This window comes from Bombyx mandarina, chromosome 23 (assembly GCF_030267445.1).
Source record: "Bombyx mandarina strain Sakado chromosome 23, ASM3026744v2".
NCBI lineage: Eukaryota > Metazoa > Arthropoda > Insecta > Lepidoptera > Bombycidae > Bombyx > Bombyx mandarina.
Window position 1 is genome coordinate 6,711,749 of NC_143229.1, and position 20,648 is coordinate 6,732,396.

Below are 20,648 nucleotides of genomic sequence, written 5' to 3' on the forward strand. Positions count from 1 at the left end.
ATATACAACTCCTGAAGTATCTGGAGGATCGCCAGCTGATCAGTGACCGACAGTGCGGTTTCCGTCACGGCTGCTCAGCTGGCGATCTTCTTGTATACCTTACTCACAGGTGGGCTGAAGCCTTGGAGAGCAAGGGCGAGGCTCTTGCTGTGAGCCTTGATATCGCGAAGGCCTTCGACAGGGTCTGGCATAGGGCACTTCTATCGAAGTTTCCATCTTACGGAATCCCCGAGGGTCTCTGCAAGTGGATCGCTAGCTTCTTGGATGGGCGGAGCATTACGGTCGTTGTAGACAGTGACTGCTCTGATACCATGACCATTAACGCTGGCGTTCCACAAGGTTCGGTGCTCTCCCCCACGCTTTTCATCCTGTATATCAATGACATGCTGTCTATTGATGGCATGCATTGCTATGCGGATGACAGCACGGGGGATGCGCGATATATCGGCCATCAGAGTCTCTCTCGGAGCATGGTGCAAGAGAGACGATCAAAACTTGTGTCTGAAGTGGAGAACTCTCTGGGGCGAGTTTCGGATAAAGACACAAGTTTGCGCGTTCACTGCGAAGAAGGACCCCTTCATGGCGCCGCAATTCCAAGGAGTATCCCTGAAACCTTCCGAGAGTATCGGGATACTTGGGGTCGACATTTCGAGCGATGTCCAGTTTCGGAGTCATTTAGAAGGCAAAGCCAAGTTGGCGTCCAAAATGCTGGGAGTCCTCAACAGAGCCAAGCGGTACTTTACGCCTGGACAAAGACTTTTGCTCTATAAAGCACAAGTCCGGCCTCGCGTGGAGTACTGCTCCCATCTCTGGGCCGGGGCTCCCAAATACCAGCTTCTTCAATTTGACTCCATACAGAAGAGAGCCGTTCGGATTGTCGATAATCCCATTCTCACGGATCGTTTGGAGCCTCTGGGTCTGCGGAGGGACTTCGGTTCCCTCTGTATTATGTACCGCATGTTCCATGGGGAGTGCTCTGAGGAATTGTTCGAGATGATACCAACGTCTCGTTTTTACCATCACACCGCCCGCCACCGGAGTAGAGTTCATCCATACTACCTAGAGCCACTGCGGTCATCCACAGTGCGTTTCCAGAGATCTTTTTTGCCACGTACCATCCGGCTATGGAATGAGCTCCCCTCCACGGTGTTTCCCGAGCGCTATGACATGTCCTTCTTCAAACGAGGCTTGTGGAGAGTATTAAGCGGTAGGCAGCGGCTTGGCTCTGCCCTTGGCATTGCTGAAGTCCATGGGCGACGGTAACCACTCACCATCAGGTGGGCCGTATGCTCGTCTGCCTACCAAGGCAATAAAAAAAAATAAAAAAAGGCTGCATCTTTGGAAAGGCGCATCGACTTAAATTCGGTACAAGAACCCGAGCTACCGCGGCCGGAGAAATCGTACACACCGACGTTTGCGGGCCGTTTCAACCTAGCTTCTCAAACTATAAGTACTACGTTCTGTTCAAAGACGACTTTACTGGCTATCGTATGGTGTACTTCATACGCAAGAAGTCCGAGTTCAAAGACAAGTTAGTTTTGATGTTCGTCAAATAAAAACAGTCGGACACACCATAAAATGCCTTCTAAGTGACAACGGCGGTGAATTTGACAGCGCGTCCATAAAAAGTGTTTTAGACACTCATGGAATAGCACAGCGACTCGTCACCCCATATACACCTGAACAAAATGGAGTAAGCGAAAGGGAGAACAGAACCCTAATTGAGACAGCAAGATCAATAATGTACGCTTATGAGCCATTACCGCAAGTGCTATGGGCAGAGCTCATTAATACCGCTGCATACATACTAAACAGAACAGGTCCCACAAGTTCAGATAAATCTCCGCATGAACTTTGGTATGGAAAGAACCTATTATTAAACATCTCCGAATAATAGGCTCAATCGCATACGTCCATATTCCAAAGCAGAAGCGTAGAAAATTCGACAAAAAGGCGATAAAAGGTCGACATATCGGGTACGACGAAGATTGCTACCGTATCTGGGTCACAGACGGAAAACACTCGACGCTCGTCCGCTCTCGTGACATAATCTTCGATGAGAAACCTCTTCCCATCTGTAATAGTGAAATTCCTAAAACAGAAGTTGAGACAAGAGAATACCCGATTACCATAACGCCAAATACGAACTTAGAAACAGAAGTTGCAATTCCAGAGCAAACACACGTTCACGAGGGAGATACAACTACCGAAACAAACTCCAACGACCATGATCATGTTCTCGAGGGAGAAGAATCGGATCAAGTCCTCTACGAAGACCATGACCATGAAGACGAAACGACAGTTCCAGAAGAATTATTTTATGATGCTGAATCACCGCCAACCGGCTATAATCTGAGAGATCGCTCACTGATTCGACGTCCTGAGAGACTAAGAGATTACGTCTGTATCACTGAAACATTCCCAAATAATTTCGCAGACGCTATGAAAAGGGACGATCGCAAAGAATGGCAAAGGGCAATGGATAGCGAATTGAAATCCTTCGAAGACCTGAACGTTTGGACGCCGCGGTGCCGTGTGCATTGCCAAAAGGACGAAAAGCACTTCCCTGCAAATGGGTTTTACGGATCAAACGAAATGCAGATGGCACGATCGACAAATACAAAGCTCGACTTGTCGTAAAAGGGTACAGACAAAGGAAAGGAGTAGACTATGGCCAGACCTTCAGTCCTGTGGCACGCCTGACTACTGTACGAGCACTACTCAGTGTTAGTGCGCATGAAAACTTACATCTGGTCCAATACGACGTCCGCACAGCCTTTCTTAACGGAAAGCTCGAGGAAGAAATATACGTTCAACCGCCAGAAGGGTGCAACCTCACGAAAGGAACGTCTACCGTTTGGAAGCTTAACCGTAGCCTGTACGAACTTAAACAAGCACCAAGGTGCTGGAACTCTTGCTTTCAAGAGATCCTATTGGATATGAACTTCAAACAGTCCGAAGCTGATTGCTGCTTATATTCAAAAGAAGTTAACGTGAAGAAACTACTGATCACGTTGTACGTCGATGACGGATTAGTAGCTGCCACTGATGAAGACACGGCTAACGCCTTCTTAGAAGATTTGAAGAGACCGCATAACGACGAAACCGGCTACATATTATCTTGGTCTTCAAATCCATCGAGGAAAGGATGGCTCCATCTTCATCAACCAAGAGGCATACGCGAAAAAGGTATTAGACCGCTTTCAAATGAGTGACTGTAATCCCGTTTCCACACCGATTGAGAGAGAGACTATTCAAGAAGGGAAAGAAGAAACGGAAGCTTCCTGTTTCCCATATAGAGAAGCTGTCGGTGCTCTGGCATACTTAATGGTTGGTACTCGCCCTGACATTGCTTATGCCATCGGAGTTGTCTCAAGAAAGTTGGAGAAACCTGTAAAGACAGATTGGCTCAAGGTAAAACGTATCTTGCGTAGTTCTTGCAACCCCGAGTTTCACAAAAGAACGAAGCATATCCGGCTCAGACATTTCTACGTAAAAGAATTGGTAACTGACGGTATCTGCAACGTTGTAAGGATCGGAACAAAGGATCAAGTCGCAGACATCCTTACCAAACCACTACCTCGTACGTCATATGCAGTTCTACGCCAGGCGCTAGGATTGTGTACTATGTAAATGTTTAGGGAAAGTATTAGAGTTGATAGTATAGAAACTCCTTATTAAAAGAAAACAGATACATAAAAAGCAGTGACAAGAGGTGTCATAAGAATAAGTGAAAAAATATCGGTCACTTCGTGAAGTAAAATAAAATAACAAAACTGTGATTTCGATAATAAATTCTAAAACATCGACGTAACTAATACTAATTTATAAAAGTGTATTAGTATATTATTTCGTAACTGCCTGCACTCTGCGATTTAAAGATTGGACTCTGTGCTACCGAGAATTTTAAATTATATCAATGTTAACGGAAAACAAATCGACATCAGGCTGCAAGACGTCTGGTACGTTCCGGCCATAAGCAAGAACCTCTTCTCCGTACTGGCACTTTACGACCGAGTCCCGAATAGCACCTTTTCATCCAGGACAACTGAATGCAACGTCATTGTCAACGGGAAAGTATGCTTAATAGGGAAAAAACAAAAACAAGGTGGCTTATATCGACTGGAAGTAAAAGTCGTACTGCCAGAAAAACCACCCGAAGTCTTTGCAACTACAGAAACTAGGTTCGGTTGATTAATTCCGGCCGCTTTCTCTCAACTTCTTGCTTTAATCTCATCAGTTGTTTGCTGTAGAGTTCAGAATCGATGATCCTGCCTGGTGATAACAGCTCATAATAAATAATGCCCTTCCAATCCCACCACACACACAGCATCACCTTGTTGCGAGTTAACCCGGGTTTCGCCACAGTCTGTGAAGCCTGACCGGCCTATGACCACGACCTTTTTCGCACTTTCTCGTCGTACATGATGCAACTTTTCATCACCAGTTATCAGTTTCTTCAAAAATGATTTGGTTTCATTACCTCGTAATAAAGAATCACAAATGAGTACACGGTCTATAAGGTTTCTTTCAGTGAGCTCGTGAGGTACCCAAATATCGAGCTTTTATGTGTACCCAGTTTTTTTCAAATGCGCCAAAACTGTTTTTGGTCAATTCCCAGTTCTTCAGCTACGTCGTAACTACTGATATGCCGATCTTGCTCCACTTTTTCAAGAATAGCATCCATTTTACCCGTAATACGTACATCTTTGACATCAAAATTTCCAGATTAAAAACGCTTAAGTCAAATGTGTGCTACTCAAACAGACACTGCACTAGGTCCATAAACATAACCCGGTTCGTTACCCCCCCGGACCGGGTACCATGACATGGGGTAAATTGGGATCCTGGGGTAAATTGGGACAAACCTGCGGAAGATTCTCAAAGTACCTGTAGCACGGAATCTACCTAATTTTGTTTATGTTAATATTTATCAATGTATAGAAGAAAAACCAAGTTAACTATGGAAGTACTAAATATGAGTTAAGTTGGTCCCAAAAATTCGTCAAATTAAATTGAAAATAGTGGTTGAAAAGTGCGTTTTAAAACAGCTTAAAGAACTTTTAAAAAAAGTAATATTATCGTTGTTTTTTCAATAAGATCACAGTTTATATAAGTTTTTAATACACCTGGAAATACCACAACAAACGGTAAGTTGCAATATTCTTATTTTAAATACAATATTTCGACAAAATAAAAAATGTATATTTTTTCCTTTTTTTTTGGGGAAAATTGGGACGTATGTAGGGTAATTTGGAACGAGACTGGAAAAATTAGGGACGAGAAAACACAAAATTGGAACGCCAAAAGACAAAATAGGGATGGCTTGTTAGGGTTGTCACTGATATCTTATAATAGATTTTTTAGCCTATACTATCACTTAATTGCGTGATGTAAAGAAGGTTAATGTGTTTATCAGTTAGTTTATGTAAGTATTATAGGTAAAAGAAAAGTATATATATAATTACTTTTTTTTCGCGACATTTACCTTGTAATATCTGCCCGGTCGTATGTTCTTTATAGCAATAAAAAAAATTAAAAGTTAAAAGAACTCAAACGAATCAAAACTTTTGTTATTTCAGAATCTATTCACGCATCGAATCATGATTTTGTTAACATTCACAATGAACACACACAAATAAAAACAGGCCTCAGATTTTAAATGTACCATTAATTAAAAATCCGAGATATCCAATTATGAGTGAGTGAATTAATTGAGTTTAGTTATTTCGCTTAGAAAGAATTTCTTTTATTTTTGTTATTATTGGCAGTAATCAGATAAAGCTGTTTTTTTATCTTATTCACCTGATATCTTACTCTTGCTCAAAGATTATTTTGAAAATGTTGATTAAATAAAATTGTATTATTGCATTTCCAGTCCTTTTGTTTTCTATTTTTTATTCTATTTTATGATTTTGTTTCAGAGTTGTGATTTTTAAGGAAATTAAATAATAATTTTATAAAATATAACATGCACATACTTTTTTTGATCATTGTATTGTTGATTATCATTCACGTCACATCGCTTCGGAATAGAAACTAGCTTAATTTACACTATGTTGTGTATTGTGCTTAAATTATGGATTGTGTTCATCATTTCGGTCCATATAAATAATTTTAAGGCACCTACCTATATATCGCAGTACTGCGAGTTGACAACCCTTACAAATATCCCAATTTAACCCTTAACCGTGTCAATTTACCCCGGACGCTGGGTAAATTGGGACGGCCATTATTTTACCGATTATTTCTTTAAAATGAACAATTAAAATAATGTAACGGTTTTTATCACCTTGGTACGTTCAAGACTCAACTTATTTCTTTGGTTGAGCAGTGACTATTTAATTGGAACTATTTTAAAATTCAATCTGAAGGTCGATTTTGTCCCTATTTACCCCATTGTACGGTATCCGTAAATGGATTCCCCAGCGTTAAAAAAAAAAAAAAAAAAAAAAAAAAAAAAAAAAAAAAAAAAAAAAAAAAAAAAAAAAGGTCCGTAAACATCGCAAATTTATTTTGCGGCTTGCGTTGCATTTGTACCTTTTTTGTAGTAAAATTTTAAAATGTATCGAATTTTTTCATTAGATTCACTCATCTTGACAGTACGAAAAATAAATAAAAATCACAAATTTTTCTAATTTGAATTAGGAATTATCTTCTTTAAAATTTAAACTTTTAATGATACCAAAACCAGCCAGATACAAATAGTTTAATAACCAAAGAGATTTTATTACAAGTTCATACACATTAAAATGCAAAAAGACTTTTTCCCCAACCTATTATTTAAGCCATAGATAATACACAGCTGTCAGTTAGTTTCTACTTGGTATGTGTTTGTTAGGTAGGTACATAAGTAGGTATGTACAATTGTACACGTTAGAAAGTCGCAAGTCAGTGATTTCATCTTTATTGATACGGAGACTAGTTAAAAGTGGTACGTTTGTTAATAATTTTCAAAACTTGATTTATATGTCCTAACTTTATTTGATCATGACTATTCGGTTACGCGCAACTATGATTTAAAGCAAAGAAGAAATACACTATGTTTAATCATTGATTAAAAACATTAAAGGGAAACCTCTGTAAATATGTCGCGCGAAGTAAATAACAGTCTTAATCTATTGATTGAAGGTTTGGGTTTAGATTCAGAGGGGAAAGATTTCTGTGACTTTACAATAGCAGATCAAAACTCAGTAGCAGAATCTCAAGGAATTACGCCTACTACTCCATCTAATTTCAAACCGGTACTTGGCGGCAACGTCACCTACGTCGTTGCTTGTGTTATTATAAACGAGTTAAATGAAGTACTTATGATGCAAGAAGCAAAAGAAAGCTGTGCTGGGAAATGGTATTTACCTGCTGGCAGAATGGAAAAAGGAGAAACAATTGTACAGGCTGCCGTAAGAGAAGTGTTAGAGGAAACTGGTCTTCAGTGTGACCTCAAAACTTTACTTGTTGTAGAAACCGCTGGGGGTTCCTGGTACAGGTTTGTACTTACAGGAGAAATTATTGGAGGTGAATTGAAAACACCAGCAAGAGCTGACAAAGAATCATTACAAGCTAAATGGATATCTAGTTTAGAAGAAATCACATTAAGAGCTAATGATATCATACACCTAATTGAAAAGGCTAAGCTTTATAAACAAACAAAGCCTAACAATTGGCATAAAGAGATTTTGCCTGCCTCCACACCTCATACAAAAGATTTGCTCAGGTTAATAGTTGTGATAAAAAAGAGAAGTACAAATAGATTACATGTACTACTTAGTGAAAAAACATCAATACATTTCCCAACTTCTGAAATAAATCCTAATAAAAGTCTACACTCCACTTTACGAAGATTTATGGTTGAAATGTTTGGAGCAGATGTGAGTCAACATCGACCACTTGGTTTGCTTAATGTAGAGGCAGATCCAAGTGCTGATGGGTGTTGTCTCACACTCCTAGTTGCATTTAGATCTCCTCTTGAGGAAGTCCCTCTTATCGGTAAATGTGCTTGGCAAGAAGTATCCCAAGAGTTGGAGAAAAAGCTACTTATAATGATAACAAACAAAAATTCCACTATTGAGTTACATGTTGTCCGTTAAAACTTAAACTAAAAATAAATATTGGCTTAAATTATTACTTATTTCCCTTAATAAAACTATTACTGATTTTATCATATTAAGCTACACTATTTTTATGTTCATAAAATTACATACATAATTAATAATTAAACTAAGTGTACTAATCTAATTTAACAAATAATAGTATTCCGTCCATTCTTATAAGATATTTTAACTTATTACACTATGTTAATAATCTGATACTTAATAAATGCTTTATGTAGTTATTACATGTTTGCATTACATTTTATTTTACAATATTAACTGACTTTCATTAATACTTATCTTTTAAAGTTTAGATTTCAAGTTCTAATCAAATCTGTTCTTAAAGTATTTTACTGGTGAATAAATTTTTTAAAATTAATCTCCATAAGATTACTTTTATAAATGTTTCCTGATTAAATGAATGATTATACTAGTTTTAGGGGACAACTTTGAACTGAATTTCAAAATGGCCTTAGGCCTATTTTTGGAATTGGTCTAATACTTAAAGCTTTGCACATAATTACATAATATAGTTGCTCTCCATTACTTGATAAATTTTAAATTAAAATGCATATATGATAACCCTCAGAAAATTGATTGTTATTGTTTTGTGGTAAGAATGGTAGCTTAACATAAACTCAATAAAATGTTAATAAACTACTGAAAACTTGTTTATTGTAGATATACTGTTATATTTGGATTTTTAAATAAGAAATTGAAAATAGTTAATACTTATATCCAAACATTTCAATGAAGATACAGAAAGTTAGACCATATGCAACATCATTGTAGATTAAGAAAGATGAATATATTTTGAAGATCTTCACTATTAATAGTCGAAACGAGATGATCGATCGTTTGTTTTTTTTTTCCTACCTAATCGTTGGCAGCCTAAGAGGCTATTCCAACTTCGCGCGGACTGATAGGTGAACTCACGGGCTCAACCTGAGAGAATTGCTACACTAACTCTAGACACTTGAACACTAGCTCTAGCAAGAGCAGTGCTTCGCTGAATCTACTACCGGATAGGAATCGCGACCCACTGAGAGGTGAGAAGATCTATGTGCTTAGTGCGAGTTTCTTAACGTTCTCGATAGCGTAAAAGTTAGCCAATTTTGTATGCAGTTGGAACAGCGCCCCTAGCGGAAAACGTACGCAAACGAACCCATTCCATACAAATATGAGCTACCTAACTTTTAGGCTATCGAGAACGTTAAAAAACTCGCACTAAGCACACCGGTGAGAAACTCAGTGGGTTGTGTCTATGGGCTAGTTTGCCGTCGAACTCTGCGTCGGCGCGGCGTCTACGAGACTACGAGTTCGACGAAGACGGTGACCGGTGCTTATAGATTATAGAGCCTAAAAGCACTGAGAGTGGATCCGGGAGATCCAACAAGACATGTTTTGGGCGACGGCGGCTTTGCTTTGCTGTTATTTTGTGTTTTCAACGGAGCTTGACTAAAAATAATAAAACAATGGGAGTTATGCTGATCATTTAATTAAAGCAATATAAAAACATTACGCTGACTAGAAAATCTATTACAATCTAGCTTTATATCTAATACATAAACTTGATAATTTTGTTTTTTTTTTTGGAACTAAACATTAGTTGAGAAGCATTACATAAATTACTTCTTGTATTGTCCACGAAAAATGGAAAAAAGAAGACAGGTTACTACTGGCTTATATTTTCAGCTGGTGATTGATAACACGATAAGATGTTATTTATTCACAAGAATACGTTCAAAAAAGTTTATATATTAAAGCATCGTATGCCATTTTTTCTAATTTCAAACAGCTAAGGCGCCAAACCTCCCTTCTCGCATGAACTCTAGGGACGTGTCATGTTTTTGTGCTTCATTTTGAGCTCACGCAATATAGTGCTGCTGCATTGATAAGATAAAATACTTTTAGGTTCATTTAGAGCAGTAAATATTTCCATGATGTCGTCGAATGGTCAGTTTATACGCTTTATGCTACTTATTAACTGTGACAGCGTTATGTTTCAATTCTATTTATTATAAAGTTCTTTCGATACAAGAAAATTACCCACGTTATAATTTAACTAGCAATAGCAATCACCAGACGATGTGAAAACAGCTCGAGTAAACGGTTTGTTAAGATAAGACTAATTGATTTTATCATCAAGTTCAAAAACTTGTCAGAAGTTTTTACTAGGTACTTCAAAGTAATGTAGCCTGATACCGGCCTTTCTAGGTAGCTACACAACAACAAGGAGCTCGTGAAATTTGCGAGGAAAACAAGAGAATTAACCCTTTGCACTCAAGCGACGACGCCCATACATAATACACATAAATCGACACCCGACCGATTTGGTGTCAACTCGAGCAGCGCCGATTTCCAGTGTGAACTCAAGCAGTAGGTACTGATGTCTTAACTCGAGTTGGTCGCTGTCTTAAATCGAGTTGTTATCGACTTAAAATGAATAAACTGGTGAAATTTTATTGTTTGTATACACTTGTTTGTTTAATTTGGCCGAAATCGCTTCGAGTTGCTGGTTCGCGCAAGCGAAACAGGCCTCTAGTGCAATTGACACAACAAGGATCTATAGTGAATAATTTTTCTGCATTTGTTAAGGCAGTCAAAGAAGTGTGTAATGCAAAGTCCATAAAAAGTTAAGGTATCGTAATTTATGTAAACGTGGATAGAGTTTTTCGAAAAAATGTATAAACCTATTGTGTAATTGTTTTATTACTTTGCAAAACTAATCCTCTGGTTTCCACTACTAAACACTGCTAGGAATTGTACTACATAAAAAAAACTCAAGAATAATTATTGTGTCAACATAAAACATATCTATTCTTCTATTTCAGCTTTGAACACTAATATTATAATATAAAAAATAAGTATGTAATATATGTAAAAATATCGATGATTAGTATTTTACAATGGTAGGTACTTAATTCCTCGATGATTTCTAGGCAGTTTACAAATGTATAAAACATCGTTAGTATATTCCAATTGATAATTTCTGCATAGTTCATTACTAAGCAATATTAAATAGGTAATAGTCATTTCATTTCAATCAAAAACATTTATAACGGAACGAAATTTCTGAACGTGCGATACCGCCCCCCGCCGCCGCGTTACCCCCCCGCTGAGACAGAGCTCTCTGAGCGCGAAAACACACGCCCTCAGCGCGCGCGACGACGACGACTAGTAAAATATTGCGGGTCTTAGTTTAACTGTACGATTCTCAACTCATTTTGTATTTTATGTTAGTTACATATTGTGTCGCTTTTTATATTAAAACCTCATACCAAATCAGTGTAAACATTATTTCTATATCATCTTCGCCAACAGCCCGGAACAACGAACTCACGAAAATTCACAAAAGTCACGCCAGTCGGACTTGTAGTGTTAAAAATTTCATTTTGTGAATAATTATTTTATATTGGTGAATAATTTAAAATACTATTTTCAAAAAATGAGAGCTCTGAATCACCAAGTGCGTTCCGTACCATGTGACGTGGTGTACTGTGTGTGTGCTTTTCTCGCACACCATTATGTGTGCTACGGCTTATGACTACAGTCAAAACCGTTTACTGCGACATCGTTTAATACAACATGCCGGTTATAATAACCAAGAACAAAGGTCCCGGCTGAATGCCATATGACCGCCTTATTAAAAATATTGCTTTCTACGACATTGGTAATAACGACATACCTTATAAAACGACCACATTTAACTAATATTTCGGAGAATTAGATCTGTTAGAGCGACCGGCTAAGCTGTATTGTAAACAATTTGAATAGGTATCCACATTTGTCTTCAATGGCTTTTAAAATCAGGAAAGAAAACAATAGGATTTAGTTTAGTGTAGGGTCTTTTCTAATTCTTAGAAACAAAACACGTGCATGCGGTAGTCAAAGCCCGTTTCTTCATATCTCTTCAGTTAGTTTGTCACTTATCTATACACAAGACGCACCAAAACTTTGTGGAGTTATTCGTGAAACTTTCAAAATGTCGCAAAGAAAAGAAAACAAATTAATATTGAAGAAAAATCGCGTATTATGTAAATATATTTTTCCAATAATTCCCTATCGATTTGTTTGTACTTGCACGATACACATTAAACGTCACCGGTTGTTACGACTATCGGTTTTTACGACTGAATATGAGCAGTCCCTTCGATGTCGTTATAACAGATTTTGACTGTATTTACTTTTATAGGAAATAACTCTAATCATTTACGGCTCCACCATTTCATATTCATATTTACACTCGACTCAGATTAATGTACCTACCTTAACTTCCAAAGACCCCGAAATAAATAATTAAATTTTATTTATAAAAAAATTCTGAACATTTCAATCGAAATTTCACAGCAACATTTTTCACAATAACAATAAATTTCATATTACTAGTAAAATGTACCTACTACTAAATATGTATCTACATTTCAATAAATTTTAATCTCTTCGCGATCAAAAAAACTCAATTCAATTTGAAATAATGTTCACTAAAATTGCACAGAAATTACCCGATAGTTTAAATATCACACTCGAGAAACAAACAAAATCTTATTTAAATAAAAATTACTACTTGTACTAATTTTAATATTATACAAATTAATTATCAAATGGGGAAGCATCTTCTTGATTGATCCGATAGTTACGATTCGATTCAGCATACGTTTGAATCGATCTGCTTTAAGGTCGCATTAAAGAATTTAAATAAAAGTTGCTAGATCAGACACTTCAGTCGATTGTATTAATAAAAATCGTAATTTGCATATGTAGGTACCTAGTTCAGTCGTTAGGAACCCAATATATATTATTAGAGGTGTGACTAGGCAATGCTTTTATTAATAATATAATGAGTTATGTATTATATTCTTTTTGTCGTTATACCACTAAATGAAGTCGAAGTGATTAAATGAAGAAAAAATCTGATTTGCACGAAGAAAAGTTTCATAGGCTTTGTATTATCGAATCAAGCGATACAAACTTCAATAAGTCCTGCGCTGTCATTAAATTTTTGTATATTCTTAATATTATTACCTATTTCATAAACAAGTGAAAAGCTCACGGTCCATCTCTCGTTAAATGTTTGCCGGGACCCCTAGACTTAGTGAATGACGCCATCCTCCTCGAGACATGGGGTCCAAGTCTAAAATGTATAATAAAACGCTTGTGGCACTTCCCCGTGCGGGCTTACCATACACTCTACTACGAGAAATTACGCAAATTTATTTGAGTACTTTGATTTCAATCACACGATTTTATTCCTTCATCGTAGAAGTTATACATGAACAGGTAATGCACGGATCTGATGAGAAAAATTGGTACCAATCTGCGGGATTTCAACAGCTCTGAGCCTCTTATTTGGACGAAGGCATTAATCCGCATGAGCCAGATACTCGGAATATAAATAAATCGTTATTGATTACATTTCAACAGTGCATTCGGTAGTCTCTTATAGAAATCTGTAAACTAGATAGTTTGCAACCATATATTCCAGTTGATTCTAGTAACTATTTCTTGTAAATCAGGACGATGTGACACCCCCAAAATTATAGTTTCAGGCGAACAAAGAAATCACAAAGTATCTTTTCTCTAATTTTGTTCACTTGCACAAACTTTAAATAGTGCACGCTATACCAGGCTAGCTTTATTAAATTGAACTATCTCACGTGGTGCTTGTTTCGATTTTTCGAAGTTTTTAAATGCAATAGCAGAAGTCAATGGCGATATCGTGAAACGTAATGGCGACTTCCTCATAACCGAAAGAACTGAAAAAATTGAGAGCAAGAAGAAAAGCAACAATTCTCTTATGATTCATTGATGGACTGCTCATGATTCCTACAGCAGTCACGCTGTAATTTTTTCCTATCGTGAATGATTACTCGGGTGATGATTATCAATCATGCGCTGCACTATCGCGGCGCACGGGGAACAGGACAGCTCCTATTTTTAAATATGTCTAGCATACATACTCTATAAAGCTCAGCAATGTGCTTAGTGCGAGTTTTTTAACGTTGTTGATAGCGTAAAAGTTAACTCAAATTTGTATGGAGTTGGAACGTTTACCACTAGAGGCGTTGTTCCGACCGCATACAAAATTTGGATTAACTTTTACGCTATCGACAACGTTAAGAAACTCGCACTAACACAGAATGTAAATTCATTACATGAGACATAATTCGTGACCAAATTAAATGACGGTCCAATTATCAAACGTGCACTACACCGCTATGTTCAGCATGATGCGTAAAATTGTCACAACTATTAATTTTCTTTAATAATCTTTATATATTTAATTCTACTGTACGTGTATGCGTCACTATATTCCTCCTAAGCGGCTGTGCTCATCATACGAGACTACTTGTCGAACCGTTCGTTCCGATATCGAGTCGAGGGAACGCGTTCCCGGCCCCGTCACGTCACAGCCGGAGTCCCGCAAGGCTCCGCCCTCTCCCCGTTACTATTCAGTTTGTATATCAATGATATACCCCGGTCTCCGGAGACCCATCTGGCGCTCTTCGCCGATGAAACCGCCATCTACTACTCGTGTAGGAAGAAGGCGTTGCTTCATCGACGACTTCAGACCGCAGCTACCACCATGGGACAGTGGTTCCGGAAGTGGCGCATCGACATTAACCCCACGAAAAGCACAGCGGTGCTCTTCAAAAGGGGTCGCCCTCCGAACACCACGCTGAGCATCCCTCTCCCGACTAGGCGCGTCAACACCCCCGCCCCCGCCGTTCGCCCAATCACGATGTTCGACCAGCCCATACCGTGGGCCCCGAAGGTCAAATATTTAGGCGTCACCCTCGACAGTAGGATGACATTCCGCCCCCACATCAAGACGGTACGCGATCGTGCCGCCTTCATCCTAGGACGTCTCTACCCGATGATATGTAGGCGAAGTAAAATGTCCCTTAGAAATAAGGTGACACTCTACAAAACTTGCATACGCCCCGTCATGACCTATGCAAGTGTAGTGTTCGCTCACGCGGCCCGCATACACTTAAAATCCTTTCAAATCATTCAATCCCGTTTTTGCAGGATAGCCGTCGGAGCCCCGTGGTTCGTCAGGAATGTCGACCTCCATGACGACCTGGACTTAGAGTCCATCAGTAAGTATCTGCAGTCGGCGTCCATGCGCCACTTCGATAAAGCGGCACGACACGAGAACCCTCTCATCGTGGCCGCCGGTAACTACATTCCCGATCCTGCGGACAGAATGGAAAGCAGTCGACGTCGCCCAAAACACGTCATCTCGGATCCGCCCGATCCACTAACGGTGCTTTTAGGTAATTCAAGCACCGGTCACCGTTCTCGTCGAACCCGTCGCTTGCGACGAAGGGCTCGACGAGTAAATTAACTCTCAGACACAGCCCACTGAGTTTCTCGCCGGATCTTCTCAGTGGGTCGCGTTTCCGATCCGGTGGTAGATTCTGCGAAGCACGACTCTTGCTAGGGTTCGTGTTAGCAACGTCATCAGGTTTGAGCCCCGTGAGCTCACCTACTAAAGTTAGGGTTACGCTGATATAGCCTCTCAAGGCTCTCAGCTTAGGTAGGAATAAAAAAAAAAAACCTAAGCGGCTGGACCGATTTGAATGAATTTGTTTGGGCGGCGACCTGGATGCTTTAAATTCACAAAGGTGGCGCAGCAGTCGGTATCTAGGTTATTTATGTATACTAGAACTTAACGGCTGGATCGACTTTAATGAATTTTTGTGTATGCATTCACAGGACATTGTCTCTCGGGTCTGCTAGTTTTATGTAAATCTTAAATATTTGAAGGAATTTTTTGGTTACCAATATGATATTTTAATTTCATTAAGATCCCCTATAACGATATCATTGTACCTATCCCCTATTTAATAAATATCCTTGTTTAGATTGTTATTTATTAGTGATACATTGCTTATTGTGTCGTATTTATATGTCGAGTTGTAAAATTATTTATAATTTTGATAAGTGTCTCAGTCTAGAAAAGTTTAGTGTTTTCCTTTAATTCAGTTTTTTCCAAATTTATAGGTACTCATTATTCATATGCCTTTTATAGATTCGACGACGTTTCTCAAGTAATTTGATGATGAATTCAATGGCAACTTTTTTGTTACTAAAATATTACTAGTAAAAGTAATGTTTTGGATAAAGCCAGTATCGCAACAAAACAAATTTCTTCGAAAACACTTCGTGTATACTGAATTTAGTAAAACTTTATCACCCTTCCAGCTGTATTCCTTGTATCCAAGAATTGAGATCCGCTGAATCTGGACAGTCAAGTGTGCCTTCTGACGCTTCATCAGGTGCTAGAAGTCTTCGAGCTGCTATTTGACCTGATAAATAAGCACCATGTGCCGTAGAATAATAGCTGCTGTGTGTATGCTCTCCGGCAAAGAGTAGAACAGGCTGAAAAATAAATTCACCACGATACTTTTTTTTTACATTCTGCATTGAATACAAGGAAATCTCTCGAATATATATTTTTTAAGTAATGTTTCAAAATTAAATATGACAATAGAAAATATGCATATTTTTTTCTTTATAATTAAATGTTTACATAAGTGTTATAAGTAATACACATTGATGAAAATGTTCAATTAGATATTTAAAAATACAAGTTTGATTTGTTTGGCATTAAATATTTATTACATTAAATTTATATAGATTTTTATCCACTTTTAATAAATAATTCGGCAGTGCTCTTTTGGCAATAAAAAAAGGACTTAAAAGTAGGCAAATACATAAATGACGAGATAGTGTTTCCATTTCTTGATCAGAAGTGTATATTGTTATGAAATCAAATATAAATATAAAAACAATGGTTCTACTTTTTACAATTAACCATTACCTACCTAATGATTGATTACCTAATGAATGGGTAGAATGGTGTGAAATAGTTAAAAGTGAACACTATTATTTAACCGGTTTTTACTATGGTTTCTAGTTTCAATCAGTTCTCAATATTGTGGCGTTGTTGCAAGTGTCACGATCATGGGGTAGGTATACTGAAGATTACTAGTAAAAATAATGAGACGCTTAATCCTGCCATTGATAAATACATTCCAGAATCCAGAACTAATCATTACATTAAGTTGCCCAAGCCACAACTATTATGCAACCATTAATTATTATTAACGGTGTTAATTCGAGGTGTGAAAGGCTATTTGGTTTAAGCGACATTTTTGAAACTTTACAGGAGAGCCATTTCAGGTTTAAAATTTGGAAAAAATATCATAACACAAAACTTCTTAACCTAATTGAATGGAGTAAGCTTAATTGAAGTTCAATTAAGAACATGGAAATGTTGATACTAATACCAAATAAAACGCATCTCTAGTTACAAAGATAAAAGTCGTGTAATAAGCGAAATGTCGTCTTTCACCCCTTGGTATGTGGATACAGATAGTCTTGAAGACAGTTTTGTATTGAATACTAACCAGGTTCGTTTTTTAGGTTTATACCCTACCCAATCTGGTTTAAAAAATATATAGAAAAACAGTGTATGAAAACAGTGAATGCCTTTGGAATGCTAATCGTTTGTGTGCAGAGTTGACCTCGGCAGCCCCATCTACGTCTCTGAGAGTCCTACGCGGGGCACACATATGCGGACGAGATTGGAAGAGAGTCGTTTTGACTCGCTCCTTTGTGTATCCCGAAACGCAAAAAGATTAAAATTAACTAACAAATAAATATTATTATTTTCACTGTTGTCTCGTATAGTTATGGTTTTATTTGATTTTGCACTTACATCTCATCAAAAAATATTGAACATTTATTTTGAACTGTCCAAAAATGCAATTTTAATCAATTTTTTTTAAAGACCAACTATTAGTACTTTAGAGTATTGGTAAATTAATGTTACAGCTTTATACTTTTTATTTGATTTGGCATTTAGTGCATTTAAAAGGAATAGTTATTTTTTCAGAAATAATGATAAAAAAAATGAATATAATTCAAATAAGATGCATATTTACTATTATACACGAGACATAACACCTCAGAGTATTTTAAGTTGTTATCGTTTTAGCATATTAATACCTTCTTATCGTGTACATTTCTAAAGATTGGTTGAGCAAGACTCTCTACATCACTTTGACTGGCTCCAACAGCAATTGCAGTATATGATCCTCTCGTATAGGGCTGTTCTCTCCAACTAGTACTGAAGAAACATAATTCATTACATAAAGCAAAATGATAATGAAAATAATGAGGTATAAGGAACAAAGAATAATTTCCACTTAGTATTTTTTTGAGGCTTTTGTGAGTTATAATTTTATATAGTGGTAAACACACAACTATATGTTGCACTTATTTATGCATTAAATTATTATTTTTTATTATTTTCACTCCTGTGTAAAATTTACTGTTACAAATAAATATATTTTGCTTGAGCAATATTATAATACTTTTTACTTTCAGAAATAATGGCCACTCCAGATCAGATTCAGGTCCAGACACCATATTTATCATATACCATCTGATCCTAGAATTGTCTTTCCAGTGTTTAGCATAAGTAGCAGTAGTTAGGCTTGTACTTGTAGCATTGTCAATGTCCAAGATCAATAATGACTATACTCCATTAGGTAAATAGTATGTCTTAAAAACAGTTAATCAAATCTCTATAATCACCAATATGAAAATATAATAATACATACTGACCAAACACATTTTTGAGGTTCCGGTACAAAAGGGTCATTCAGAAATTTTCGTAATATTTTTGTACAAGTTTCTGCCACCTCTTCCATAGACAATGTTTCCATATACTCTGCTTCTTTACCAGAAACCCATCCTAATAAGAGAGTTTCTGATACTTTACTAAATGAGTAAATTTTTTTGTACCAAGACTGAGACATATCTTCAGGTGTAGTAGGAGTTTCCCACAAAAGCATTATTTCCGTTATATCTGGGTTTAAAAAGGGTCTCTCATACTCTAAGTATATTTTATCTACAACACCAAATAATAATTTTTCAATTGATTCTATTTTGTATGATGGCAGCTTTGGTTCAAATAAACTTGATGCTTTCTCTTTGAGAACACCTAGTGGAATAGTACAAATTACATGATTGGCATGAAATGATTGTCCATTTTCGCACACAATCTCAACATAATTATTGTACTTTTTCTTTGGTTGTTGAGTCATATCTTGTAAAGAGTTTTCTATATTCGGTTTTAACGATTTGTCAGGTGAAATTTTAGAGTTGTCTTCTATCACAGTTTGATCAGAATCTTCAGATTCCTCACCCGTATCATCAAGTGATTTCAGTGATTGATTTACATCAGAATCCCATATAATTTTCCTCACCGCATGGTTTGTCAATATTTTTTTATCATTTATGTTTTTCTTTAATGGGTCTAAAATACAACTAAAACCTGAAGGTATCATAATATTACCTCCTTGAAGTTCAGTATAACTACCTAATTCAAGAAGATCTACTTCATCCATACTGTGGCAACCTGATATGCAGGTTTCACGTTTTAACAAACAGTCAAATATTAGTCTTCTTAGCTTCTTTTCCTCAGAAGATGGCAAGCGCTCCAAATATAAAGTTGCTTCTAAATTTATATGCTCTCCAACGCTGTGTATATCTGGGGGAGGTAAATATTGACACAAGAAATACTCTTCGCATCGCCTAAGAAAACATACGTAGGCCTCATGTATTTCATGCAGAATACCAAACGGCACTTGCTTGCCATTTTCTGTAGCTGCTATAACTTTATGGGGCTTCGGTATATTTATTATATTTACTAGATTGTGGGACATTGCTAATTCAAAGATAGGATTTCCTAAAACACCATGAATCCAATTAGCACCGAGCTCAACATTATGACTCTTCATTGGTATAGATATTATGCGTCCACCGATACGTTTTCTTGCTTCTAATATTAAGAAATCTTCCATGCCATTTTGAAGTAAATAGTTGGCTGAGGATAAGCCAGCTATTCCACAGCCAATGATAACGACTTTAAACTTTTTGGAACTATTACATTTTTCACTGGAACCTAAATTTTCGTCACCCATAATAAGAATTCGTATTTAGTGTTATGGTATTCTTAAAGCTTTAGTATTATTTGTATATGACCTATGGGCTCTATTTTGTGCTCAGAGTAATTAATAGGTAGGTACCTAGGTACTTGCTTTTGTAATTACTACTCTGAGATTTTGTGTTGTGTACTATATTTTGAATGATTTTTGACATTCAGCTGGCTGTTAAGAAGTTTGATTTCTAATTTGCAAAAGGCAAAGGAATGCCTTTTCTAAATAGGAACACGACGACTTACAGGTTTTTATGGAACGTAGTGTTGAAAACTCGAAACATGTTTTTTTATTGCTTAGATGGGTATACGAGATCACGATCCACATGGTGTTAGATGAAGCCTACAGAATAACAGCTGCCTGCGGCTGCAAACTGAAATGCAATTCTTGCTTCAAGGCAGAAATAGCTAGGGTGGTGGTACCTACAACTACCTTGCGGACTCACAAGACTTTCTACTTGTACTTATTGGTGAATAAGTACAAAAAATATCGATTTGCGGGTTTGATGTTACACAGTGTTATTCCTTCACCGTGGAAGTTA

At 37.1% G+C, this 20,648-nt stretch overlaps 2 protein-coding genes and 1 long non-coding RNA gene across 3 annotated transcripts; 2 read left to right on the forward strand and 1 right to left on the reverse strand.

Moving 5' to 3' along the window:
* The first annotated feature begins 6,838 nt into the window (after positions 1 to 6,838).
* On the forward strand, positions 6,839 to 17,789 carry LOC149500137 (uncharacterized). Its single transcript, XR_016325194.1, has 2 exons — positions 6,839 to 6,934; positions 16,302 to 17,789. It is a non-coding gene; the product is annotated as an uncharacterized LOC149500137 (long non-coding RNA).
* On the forward strand, positions 6,927 to 8,365 carry LOC114248841 (8-oxo-dGDP phosphatase NUDT18). Its single transcript, XM_028182254.2, has one exon. The coding sequence runs from the start codon at positions 7,089 to 7,091 to the stop codon at positions 8,085 to 8,087; it is 999 nt and encodes a 332-aa protein (XP_028038055.2). The 5' UTR covers positions 6,927 to 7,088; the 3' UTR covers positions 8,088 to 8,365.
* LOC114248803 (peroxisomal N(1)-acetyl-spermine/spermidine oxidase) lies at positions 9,573 to 20,626 on the reverse strand. Its single transcript, XM_028182215.2, has 4 exons — positions 18,732 to 20,626; positions 18,111 to 18,231; positions 15,655 to 16,478; positions 9,573 to 14,408 (listed from the first exon to the last, which is right to left on the reverse strand). The coding sequence occupies exons 1-3, from the start codon at positions 20,090 to 20,092 to the stop codon at positions 16,290 to 16,292; spliced, it is 1,671 nt and encodes a 556-aa protein (XP_028038016.2). The 5' UTR covers positions 20,093 to 20,626; the 3' UTR covers positions 9,573 to 14,408; positions 15,655 to 16,289.
* Between the last annotated feature and the right edge of the window lie 22 nt (positions 20,627 to 20,648).